The sequence below is a fragment of the Micropterus salmoides genome, unplaced genomic scaffold (assembly GCF_014851395.1).
Source record: "Micropterus salmoides isolate LMB-PRFRI ecotype aquatic unplaced genomic scaffold, ASM1485139v1 Ms_hic_scaffold_17, whole genome shotgun sequence".
Taxonomy (NCBI): Eukaryota; Metazoa; Chordata; class Actinopteri; order Centrarchiformes; family Centrarchidae; genus Micropterus; species Micropterus salmoides.
In genome coordinates this window covers 2,120,203-2,132,755 of record NW_024040817.1, presented here as the reverse complement: position 1 = coordinate 2,132,755, position 12,553 = coordinate 2,120,203, and the positions used below count along the sequence as shown (strand labels likewise).

At 38.9% G+C, this 12,553-nt stretch overlaps 2 protein-coding genes across 5 annotated transcripts in view; both read right to left on the bottom strand.

Annotated features, from left to right (window-relative positions):
• The window catches only part of LOC119906777 (collagen alpha-1(XIV) chain-like), a 516,646-nt gene that overhangs the window by 133,524 nt on the left and 370,569 nt on the right, over positions 1–12,553 (bottom strand). The window lies entirely within an intron of this gene.
• Positions 7,873–11,517, bottom strand: LOC119906792 (C-type lectin domain family 4 member M-like). Its single transcript, XM_038724157.1, has 3 exons — positions 11,180–11,517; positions 9,112–9,239; positions 7,873–8,346 (listed from the first exon to the last, which is right to left on the bottom strand). The coding sequence occupies exons 1-3, from the start codon at positions 11,366–11,368 to the stop codon at positions 8,205–8,207; spliced, it is 459 nt and encodes a 152-aa protein (XP_038580085.1). The 5' UTR covers positions 11,369–11,517; the 3' UTR covers positions 7,873–8,204.

Below are 12,553 nucleotides of genomic sequence, written 5' to 3'. Positions count from 1 at the left end.
AGTGAAAGCACCGCCAGCATTCAAAAGTGACCAAAACATCAGCCAGGAAGCATAGGAACTGAGAAGTGGTCTGTGGTCACCACCTGCAGAACCACTCCTTTATTGGGGGTGTCTTGCTAATTGCCTATAATTTCCACCTGTTGTCTTTTCCATTTGCACAACAGCATGTGAAATTGATTTTCAATCAGTGTTGCTTCCTAAGTGGACAGTTTGATTTCACAAGAGTGTGACTGACTTGGAGTTACATTGTGTTGTTTAAGTGTTTTCTTTATTTTTTTTGAGCAGTACTTATACAGGCTTGAGTACAGACAAATAATATAATTCCATCAATATTATACCACTTATGTACAAATATAATTTCTAGCTGAACCTCTAATTTGAATGTACACCCACATACACACATTCAGTTCTTTTTACATTAACAGTAATATTTAGTTTTGATTCTACAGTATTTAATACTTACGTACATCCATCCTGTGTTGAAATATCAACCTGATGGTCTGTGAAAGTCTGCACCTTAATAGATTTCAACCAGTCTGTCCACTCTCTGTTCTTTATTTTCTTGCATGCAGAACGAGAGCGTGTAGGTAGTTTCTCAACTGACTGCGCTTAACATAATGTTGATATTAAACAGTTCTTCATAACACTAGATCACAGTCAGTGACAACAATTTAGAAGGTTTACCATATTTATTTCTACAGTAGCCACGTATGGCATTTGCATTGTAGTTGAGGTTTGGTCAACATTATGCAACTTAAACACTTACCCAGAGGTGTAGGTACAGAGAGTGCAGACTGTGCACCCAGCTGATCTTTGATAGTTGCATGGTAAAAATGTAAAAATGCATCTAGACTTAATGAGTAGACTCAGAGATTGCCTCTTACCTTTATGCTGACAATGAGATCAAGTGTTATATATGCCCTCAAATGTGAATATCCCCCTTTTTGGGGTGGCAGTCAGTAGTTTTACCCACAAAAGTCTGAAGCAAATGCCATATGTGGCTACTGTAGAAATTAGATTCCATAGAATGAATATTGTCTTATTTTCTTTGGTATTCGTGTCACATAGCTCAAATATGCAATGAGGATTGCTGGGTAACATATGTGTGGCTGCCCAATCTCAAGTTTATATTTGATCATGTGACAAGACGAGACAGGAGACAAAAAAACAGGATGAGAAGGTTGCAAAACTCCCAAATAAGTTTTGGATTTTTGGACATAAGGACATTGTCAAAGATTTTTTTAATGCAAGGCTCGTCGGATGCAAATACAATTGTCTAGGTGACATAGAGACTGGTTTCTTGTATACAACACTACTAGATGCACGCGCAGCCAGGGGGCAAAAGCGCTTCGGTAGCCGTCAGAAGAATGTAGTCAACAGCTGGGATCAACGTAGATTACGCATTGTTTGTAAATTCTTGTTGACTTAATAATAAACTGCCATTTCAGAGATGGATCTGTTTGTTGTGTCTCATTTCGCATGTTTGACTGTGCTGCAGATCAGCGAAACCGGACCTAATGTTGAGGGAGAACGAGGGAGAGAAGTGTTCTTTCCACAGCTGTAAGTACTGCCATTAGGCCTAACGTAGCTGTGTCACCCTCAGAGATGCAAAGAACATGGTCTTCTGTAAACGTTGTAAGAAGCATCTTTTTATTGAAGCATCTGCTAAAACAACGTGAAACTTAGCCTGCTAACATTACTGCCAGTGATGCATCCACTCGGTAGGAGAAAGTGGCGTTAATCAACGTTTTGTGTTTTGTAAAAGCACTGAATACTTCTCTTATAAATGCATGTGCAAAACAGTAACGTTAGTTCATTGTTTGTTTTTATCTCAGACAGTGGCGTTAAACATTATATGCTTCATAAAAATCATCCTCATTGATGCCTTTATGGGTAACATTACGTGATTAGTTTAAAAAGGGGAGAGACTTGTTTGTTTTTTCTATTTCAGCCAGTGAGGTTAAGAAATGTCGTGTACTGTAAAAATCATCCTCATTGATGCTGTTATGGATTCGGGATCATTTAATATGTCGGGAGAGACATGCTTTGTTTTTTAATTATTTTTTAATAGCCTGCTATAACCATAGCCTATATGATGCAGACTCTCAGACCAGAGGATGCTGCATCATGTGTTTTCATTTGGGCTGGTTGTCGACTTCTCTGGTTAATTATTGTTCCAGTAAAGTGGATTCATATCTAAAATACGCTGCTGAACAGGTTTCCCGTCACTTTTAAGTATGGGGTGCGGTGGTTGAACTGTTGTAACTGAACCCGTCTATACTGACTCTAAAATCCATCATGTGATGGTATTTTAGCAGCAGCAGTGTGCGTGTGTGTTGAACATAGAGCTGTTCAATTTAATATGTTAATTTGGAAATATATTAATTTAAGGAGCTTTCAATTAAGGAGATTAGATATTTACTACATCTAATCTTATCAGTTGTTAAACCGTGCACAGTGAGGAAACAGGGCACGCAGATTTGCCCGTATAGGGTTCCCTTCTAGACACGAACACAGTGTATGTGTGCGTGTGTGCTCTTTGTAACTGTGGAGCCCAGGGCCCAGCAGCAGAGCCTGCACTGGGACCCGTTGTTACTACCTTATGCTACTGCTTGTACCCCATTTATACTTGGCCAGTTCATGCATCTTGCGTGGATTAGATTGATTTTGATTACCAACAAAGCCCAAAGTGTAAATTCAACTAAGCAGTCAAGATAGACTGAAATCTGATTTACCATCAGATGCATCCTTCTCTCCAAAACACATTCATAATCTTCACTCCTCCCAAGTGTAACTACATCAGTAAGTGGTCTGTTCAGTTAATCTCTATGAGGTTTGTTCCTTATGATAATGGCTCAAGTAATATTGAGAGAGAAATGATCCATTTCCAACCTGTCGTTACGTATGGACGTCTCCAGCTATTTAAACATGGACTGATTATGATTCAGCTTGCATATAGGGCTGTCGCAGTGAAGTAATTTCCATGTTAGGTCTCGACATGTTGAGCGGTATTATCGCATTTTTCGTCACCTCACTGCACAGCAGCAAGCTAGCTGCTGCGTGCTAGTCAACAACATTGCCAAGCAAACTCCTTTTTGTAGTTTGACCATGTCTTTTTCAGACGTAGCTATATCATTACCTTCAGGGCTTGTCTATCAAGTCAATTTACATACCGCAGCAACGCGTGGCTTCAGAGTTTGAAGTCAATTTTGCGGTTATTGCGACAGCCCTACTTGCATACATAAGTCATTTAGAAAGCAAAACTTGCTATTGTGACATTTATTTGGTCCCTGATTGGTGCAGCCACTGAACCATCTGTGTGGTGAGAGAACATGAACACAACAAAGTGTTCCTTGGAATTTTTTAATACACAGTATTACTAAAAATATATGTGGTATCTTATTACCCACGAAATATCTTACTTTATCTGATCTTCTTTTAAATTCAGATTTGGATTGTATGTGTCATGAATGCATCTAGCCTGCGTGCATTATTTTCACATAAAAATCACAGACTGATCTAAATTATTACAAGCTAAACTAATAACAACCTCCCGAGTCAATGTCTTATTTACTTTTATTAATATCCCTGTAGGGCTGCAGATACACAATTCACATGTAGATGTGTGTGTGACCTCCAAACAGGCTGCTCACTCTGTACTAGAAGTCTGAAGTTTTTGTAATGTTTCATCCTACTTTTTAAATATCTCTATCTCACAGATCCAGTTCTTACGATTATAACGTTCGCTCTGTGTCCATTCTCCTTGTTGATTGCAGCATGCTACAGTGCACTGGTCCCAGGGCTGGTGTGACAATCCTGATGCCCACAACCTGTAGGAGAAATAAAATGTTGTCACTCCTGATTATTTTCAATTTGAAGTAAGGTGCTGGATTTCACTTCAAATATTTATATTATCAGTAGTGCAGGGCAATGATTAAAATTTGTAATCGTGATTAATTGCATGATTTTCTGCGAATAATCACATTGTTGTGTGCGCAAAATTAAATAAAGAATTTTAAAGTTGTGCATTGCGCATTGTTCATTTAAAAGTACTGCTATATACACAAAAGTGCATTAACGTGGTTTGCAAACACTTCAAAATTGCAATTGCAAAAACAAATTAGGTGCTTTTTACCAGCAGTATTCCCTTTATTCAGTAGAAATAAAACATTTCTTGTATATCTCAACTTAAACATTAATGTAATCAAATCAAATATGAAACCAAAGTTATTTGCCGCTGCCAGGGCATTACCGTTTATCTAGCTTGGTAAAACAAGTAAGAGTCCAGAGCCATAATCATAACAACATAACAGGCACCTTCTGAGCAACAGGTTAACATATATGAATCTGTTTTCCTGTCTTTTATGAACAGGTATCAGCAGAAACATTTTTCTTTTATCAGGGATAAACAGTCTATGGCAAGTGTCCCTGTTAGAGTGAGCTGAAGTGGTCGCCTCACGCACACAACCGCCCACTGCCGAAGTTGAATTGTCTTGAAATTTTTGTACGCGATGCGCAGCACAACTCATTGGAAGTTTCCAGAATCTATTACTGTTTACTAAATAGGACATCAACAGGAGGGAATTCGCATGGCACAGCATCCCCACTAAACTAGATGAAGGCCTATCAGGTAAAAGTTATGTAATGTTTGCCTATAATAGGCTACAGCTACATCTTGAGAGCACTGAGACATTTGCATTTACATAAAGTGAAGTGCAGCTGCTGTTCACTATGTTGACTGGTTACTATGCTGCTGATACTTGAATGTGTGAAAGCATACACTGCAGTACTAACTATGATATATTTCAATAACGTAATAACCTGTACTGTTGCTGCTGTCAATTTTAATTGTCTCTGCTTCTGTCTGGTTTCAGCAGAGAAAAATGACATACTTACTTTTTATTCATTTGACTCTTCTGGATCCGGTGTTGTGATTTTTGTTACTTTAGTTAGTTTGACCAAAACAGGAAATTGTTGCAGCCACAGATAAACTAAAGCCAATTTTGTAATGTAATGTTTAATGAAGTAAAAATGCCAATCATAAACCTAAGACAGTTTATAAAATTCATAAGTTGTTTGGACCAAGTTATTAGAGCATCTGTCTGTCAATCCAGATTGTCCAAGAAAATGTTGTGTTGACGCCCTTATGTAGTTTTTAAGTGAGGACAGGAAGACCCATGGGAAACGAGAGATAGAAATGCTGTGAAACAAAGGTCCTTGGCAAGATTCAAACATTATATGTATTCATTATATCACAGGTACACGGCACACATGTTGGCCACCAAGGTCAAAAGGAACTCTCAAAAAAATTGTTTCTCATAGATCCATTGATTGGATCCAGTGTTGTTGTTTGTCCGTGTTCCTTGCAGAATAATAAATGCTATGGACCTGGGCCTGTCTTCTGCTTTTACATTCACTCCTACCTGCCACTATGACTATATTGAAATTATTGATATGAGATTATCCGTGCAGTTCATGTGCTTGGAAAGATAAAATGAATTATGGACTGTCACTGCTTTTGAGCTTTTATATTTAGTTTCTTAGTCTCGTATGTACACTACAGAGGAAGACTCTCAGAAAGTGAAGTGTTTTTCTTTTTATTCCTAATTGAAGAAAACACATTTTCTTTTGTGTAGGCAATTTCTTTGCTTTTTCACCATGATCAGTTTTCAGTGAACAAGGCAGAACAGAGGATTAATATGAATATGTTGGTGCCCTCGTGTGGTGGAGCAGTAGACTGCAAGTTCCTTATACTGAACTATAAACCTGCAAGCAATTTTGCATTTAAAAGACTTGTAATAGCCATCTCAAGACAGCCCAGACGTCTAGGCTAAAACAAAGTCAGTGAAAAGTTAATAGACATGTAACCGCAGCCTAAGGATAGACTAGTCATCAATTAGACTATTACACTATTGAACAACCACCTATATATGACATATATATGTGGTCGTTAGATAGTGGTCGTGTCTATTAAAGACGTGGTATTCTGCTCATTTTCAGGTTCATAATCCTGTTTAGGGATTGTACCAGAACAGGTTTACATGGTTTAATTTTCAAAAAACGCCATATTTTTGTCATACTGCACATTGCTGCAGCTCCTCTTTTCACCGTGTTGAAGGATTCGTTTTAGCTGTGGAGTGATACATCTTGTCACTAAATGATCTTTGCTGGGAGTTGCACATGCGCAGTTCCTTGTTAAGGACTACTAGCCAATCAGGGCAGGTCAGCGAAAGGCCGGTAATAGCCAATCAGAAGCATAGAAAGTTATTAATCTGTAACAAAAGTATCTTTCATCCATAAAGTTTTAACTGAGCTCTGTCTCTACATCACAGGAAAAACTTATGTCCGCTGACTGCCTGGAGGGTAGATAGTGTTTGGAGGGAGAGGAGAGCTGTGTGCTGCAGCTCACGGTTTTTCCACCGGTGTTTTTGAGGGCGTTTCAGACTAGTCGCTCAGCGAGCATTATGACACGTATTTTCATTGTGACATCACAAGAAAGGGAAGTAAAGCCTGGACTACAAACGAGCTGTTTTCAGGCAGTTCAGAGCAGAGTTTTCTGTAGGAGATGGGAACTCCCTTTGGGCTGGACTCTGGGCTTTTTCACTTTGCAAACCTGTTACATGCACAAAAAAGGAGGGAGGGAAAAAGCCTAAAACCATAATACCACCTCTTTAATAGACATTGACTATGGGTCTAGGTTTTAAACAAGGTTGAATTTAGGCTGTCAGTGAAAGTGCTAACTGCGTCTGTATCTGTAGCTAGTTAGCTCAGTTAGCCGGGCAGGTAGTGGTCCTAGCTGAGCCCTACAGTGCCAAGAGCCAAAGCTGGCAAGAAAACCACTTCTGTACTGTATTCTCTATTGTCAAAAGCCGTTTTTCTATTACCAGTACCAGTTCAGCTCGCCTCGACTTGACTCTGTTTAGGCCTACCGTGCTCCATTTCCATTGCAGATAGCACCCAGAGATAGTACCCCTCAATGGAAAACCAAACAAAGGCGAGTAGAGTCGAGGCGAGTAGAGCTGGTACCGTGCAGTGGAAAAGGGGCTAAACTGGCCTGTGTTCCCCCAGCCGTGGGAGCGTGTGTTCATTCAGCGGTGAAGGCGGACCTCTGACACCAAAGTAAATGAACAATATAACAGGTGGGTTGTTTAATCTATGGTTTTTGTATTGTTCTGTCAACAATGTTTTGCGAACAAAGCTAACACGCTTATCTGTCAAAATAAATGCTATTATTCTTTTGTATCCTAACATTTCATGTTATCAAACTTTGTATTATTCAATGCACTGAATTGAGAATCTCTAAACAAAGACAGCTATATATTTTCCCTCGCAAAGAAAACATTTATTTTGCGATAGTCTGACCACGTAATGATAGCCTTTGGATATTGCTGGAAATTGTTCTAAATCCCCCTCCTTAAAGCTTTAATTATTATTATTATAATCATTTAATAATGCATTGCATTTAAATAGCACTTTTCATACACAAAAAGCGATTACAGTACTGGTCCTACCAGGCTGGACATGCAGTCTGCCAAAATGTGTATCTCCCTCCATAATGCACAGATGGTGGCCTACCATCAAGTTGCTTTTGTTTGTTTGTTTGTATACTTCAGATCATGTCTGATAACAGAGATAAACACACTGAACAAAATTATAAACGCAGCTCTTGTTTTTGCCCCCATTCATCACAAGCTGAATTCAAAGATCTAAGACTTTCTCTATGTACACAAAAGGCCTATTTCTCTCAAATATTGTTCACAAATCTGTCAAAATCTGAGAGATCATCCATCCACCTCATAAGTGTGGCATATCAAGATGCTGATCAGATAGCGTGGTTATTGCACAGGTGTGCTTTAGGCTGGCCACAATAAAAGGAATTTTGTTCAGAGTATGAGGTATCTTCCTTTATTCAATTTTCTTTTAAGTCAAGTTGGATTAGATGCATCATATATGTTTTATTTATATACATAGAGGGCGAGAGAGAGACTTCTATTTGTCTGTGGTACATGCCGTGCAGTGGCTTGTGTCTCCATGAAGGTTTTTCGTCTTCCTTGTCCTCACTCTTGGGTTTCTGCTGCCTGAGGTACTCACTAAGCCCTTCATATATGGGGGCCATCTTCCTGATGTAGTCCAGGATCTTTTCCGTTTCATCCAGTCATCTTGACACTCATTAGCCCTCGGCCTCCCTACACACCTCTCTGTCATCAAGGAAAACAAGAAATATTTTTCTCACAGATCCAGTTCTTATGATCAGAGTATATACTCTGTGTCCATTTTCCTTGTTGATCGCAGCATGCTGCAGGGTACTGGTTTCTTTGCTGGTGTGGCGATCCTGCTGCCCAGAACCTATAGGACAAATACAGGTTGTTATTTGTTGTCACTCCTGATTATTTTCAATTTGTAGTAAGCTTTTGGATTTCACTTCAAATATTATTAGCAGTCAAACACATAATTCAGTTTTGTAAATTGATGTAATCTGCATTGATCTTTTTTTCATTTGTTTACATTCTACTTTTTAAAACAACACATTCTCACTCCCGGTCAATTTAGCAACGCTTAGCAACAACAAATATGACACGTCCACTAAAGTTAGCAACAATAAAAAATAAAAAGCTATCGCTATTTTGAAACTGATTATTGAAGTTGTGATACTTTGCAATTTGGTTAGGTTTAGGCAACAAAACTACTTGGTTAAGGTTAGGAAAAGATCATGGTTTGGGTTAAAATAACTATGTACATCAGTTAACACGCAATTCACATAACTTGCCTGACTTAAATAAAAATATTTAATGTTGACTTTTTGTTACACGTTGGACATGAACACCGCTCTCCTGGTTCAAAGTCAGGGTTCTGGCCCGCCATCCACCCCAACCACCTCCTTAATCAGTCTTTTCTGTTAAATATCATATACCTATCTTTACCATCAAAAACTGATACTACAGGACTTCCCCCTCTGCGTTGAACTATGACGCTGTACTGATACCCAGTCCGTTACAAACCGACGCAGATGGGTATTGACCGTGCGTCCATATGTGACGAGTCAGGAAGTGAGAACGGGTTGTTTAAAAGACGTTTGTTAGTGACAAATGTGAAACTTTTGAAACGTCTTACTTTTCTGTCAGCAGCGAGTGGTCCACCCATACCCATTCCCATCTTGTTGGCTTATTTTCCTGTATGACCCGTAGACCAATCCAGGAGTCTCCACAGTTCATACTCTTCACCAGCTCTACAACAAATTCCTAGTAGTTGACAAGAGACATAAAATCTTCATTATTGATTGTATTATATATTGAATAATCATTTGTGATGTCTGAAATGTCTGAATGCAACTTTTCAGTTCATCCGTGGTGCATATATCAGTATTCTTCTTAATCTCATCGAGCATGATGCCTTTCATCTTTGCCAGACAGCCACTTCTAAGGAGAGAAGCAAAAGTGCTGAACTTTCTCCATTTATTGACAATTTGTCTTCCGTGGACTGATGAACATCAAGGCTTTTAGAGACCCTTTGGTAAACCTTTGCAGCTTCATCCAAGTCAGCAATTCTTAATCTTGGGTTTTCTGAGAGCTCTTTTGTTTGAGACATGGTTTACATCAGGCAATGCTTCATGGCAATGGCAAAATAAAAATTGTTGTGAGTTTTTTATAGGGCATGGCAGCTCTAACCAACGCTTCTAATGTTGTCTCATTGATTGGACTCCAGGTTGGCTGACTTCTGACTCCAATTAGCTTTTAGAGAAGTCATTAGCCTAGGGGTTCACGTACTTTTTTATCCCTGTAATGAATGTTTACATGGTATGTTCAGTAAAAACAAAAAACATATAATTGTTTGTTCAGTATTAGTTTAAGCAGACTGTGTTTTTATATTGTTGTGACCTGATGAAGATCAAATCACATTTCATGAACAATTCTGCAGAAATCCAGGAAAATACCAGTGTTCATACGTTTTATTGCGACTTTATTAAGGATTACAACAATGCCACTTAAAAGCATGTTTCACATCTTCATTTAAAAATGTGTGCAGTTCATCCCTTATTTTGATGCTTTCAAACTTTGAACGGAAGGAAGTATCTCATTATTCTTGCTGATGAAAGTGTAATGAATAAAAAATATTAAGTTGTGATTTATGCATTACTAAAATAAAAGTTGGTTGCACTACAGAGAGAAGTTACAAAATAACTGCACGTGACAACTAAATAGTTAAACATGCCTCGGGGTTGGTGTAAATCATAAGACATCACAGAATTATACTCACTAATGATAAAACAGCTTTTTGCCACACAGTATTTTTCATTACTTGCATATCATTTTGCACTACTTTAATCCAATAAAGACATGTTAATAATATGATATTTCAATGTTGATCTAACTTACCACATTGTGCTAATATGCAAAGTGGCTGTGCCATCCAGAAAAGTATTGCACACATTATGGAACTCCATCTTTCATCAGTGATTGGCCACTTGCCTTAGTTATGACTTTACGTCCAAACTAGTTAGGTTCTAACCCAAGTTATTGTGGTGCAACAAATTTTAGTAGCTTATTTAGTTACAAACTACCTAGTAGTTACTATGCCACTAGTGTCACCCTTACAAAATTATTTAGGAAAGAACTTACACACGGGGTGAGAATTATACAGTGACAACCGGGGTGGTCAATCATTTTGTTTTCCAGGTCAAAAAGATAACCCAGTACAGCGCAGGTGCGGGCTTCAGTAAACTAAAATCTTACAATGCTTACAATATCCTTGCTTATTTAACCGATGTCTGCTGTCTGTAGATGATGATAAATCAAATTCATTATACAAGTTAATGGGTGCCCCATACCCCACGACAACTTTTGTACTCAGAGGTCACAGCAAAACTGCCAGAAAGTCAGACCCACAACAGCAGAGAGTCATGACCGCTCAAAACAGACCCGCATGAAAGAGCACAAACCCGACATTGCCGAGTTGTTTTGTGACGCGGCGTTTGTAGTCAAATTGGCATATCTTGCAGACGTATTCAACATGCTCAACAGCCTGAACCTCTCGATCAAAGGAGGCTTTGCATCTATCTTGGAAGCCTTCATGAGAACAATGGAGCTATAGAAAAGAAGGATACAAGATGGACCAACTGACAGCAAGTTAAAAACAGATCACTGGCATCTTTGATCTCTCACTCAGTAACAAACACACTCACCTGTTCCTCTACGTTGTTTATGATCACCAGATCTGATCCTCTACTTTGACAGTCCCATCTGCTGTCAGACCAAGTTTTCTTCTCATTGGATTTAAAGTAACAACTACATCCAAATCTTTCCCATCCTTCAGGACACCGCTTTCCTTCATGAAGCGAAACAAGCTTTAAAAACAAGTGTTTTAAAGACATAACTCTGCTCAAATAAATTATGGCAACACTTAATCATATAACATCACACAGTATAACTTCAAGTCAGTTGAATATCAATCTGTCCAGATTAAAAAGAAGAATAAGCGATTGTTGTTATGGCAGAAAATTGTGGCCTTTTTACATTTAATCTTTTATGTATATTCTTTTACTATTGACTTTTTAAATTTACTATTATTACTGTTAGTCTGTCCACATTTACTAGGGTTCAGGTCAGAGCTGTGAGATTGTTTTGGTGTTTTCCCATCTTGTTGTTCCTCTCCTCTCGTGGAATGTTCATTCAAGGCTGAGAGAGGATCTCTGTTCCCCATAACATAGAAACCTAGACTGTGTAAGTGATTATGCATCCCAGACACCCAAAGCTGCCCTAGGCGGCAGGTCTCTGGACCAGCTGTATATGTGTTTTAGTAATTCTCTGTTTATTCTCTTTTGTTATTAATTCTTCAAAGACAACGGTTAGTTGTTACACAATTATTTGCCTAATCCCTCACCAGCAAGATACAATTTCCACGACAATTGTGAATCAGTGTCACCTGTTTTGGTGCAAATGAAAGTGAAAACAGGTTCACTGAAGAGTAAAGCTAGACCTACCCCCAAAAAGGAAATCGTTTTGCAGGTGGTGGCCACTGATAATTGCTCTCTCCTTATCCACCCTGACAGATTGTTCTCTAGTTTTGTTCGTTTCATTGTCAATACTGGTAGCAAGACTACTGCCTTATGCAACCAGCCTATTCAGGTTTTACATGTAGTCCAGCTCCTCTGGGATGACACATCCATATGTGCTTATTTCTGTCAAAACTGTCAGAAACAGACTCTATGAGGGTGGCATGAGGGTCTGCCACGGCACCCCGTGTTCTTCACAGATGAGAGCAGGTTCACACTGAGCACATGTGACACATGTGAAAGAGTCTGGACCCATAACCTATGCCTATAACATTATCCAGCATGACCGGTTTGGCGGTGGGTCAGTCTGGAGAGGCATATCTTTGGGGGGTTACACAGACCTCCATGTGCTAGCCAATGGTACCTTGTGATGTTGGTGTTCACCGTTCATCACCCTTAATTTTGTCCTGATTTTTCCTCAGTGTCTCGTAACTGCTCTGTAACTGATTGATGTTCACCGCCATATCTTTAGAAAACAGTAGTAGATAAAAGAGTAAGACCACA

Excerpts from the sequence above, each read along its gene's own strand:
- LOC119906792 (XM_038724157.1), bottom strand. The coding sequence starts at position 11,368 with ATGTCTTTAAAACACTTGTTTTTAAAGCTTGTTTCGCTTCATGAAGGA. Across the intron at positions 9,240-11,179 it reads TAAACAACGTAGAGGAACAG|GAATTTGTTGTAGAGCTGGT; the intron begins GTGAGTGTGTTT and ends GTCAACTACTAG. Across the intron at positions 8,347-9,111 it reads CACTCGCTGCTGACAGAAAA|GTTCTGGGCAGCAGGATCGC; the intron begins GTAAGACGTTTC and ends TTTGTCCTATAG.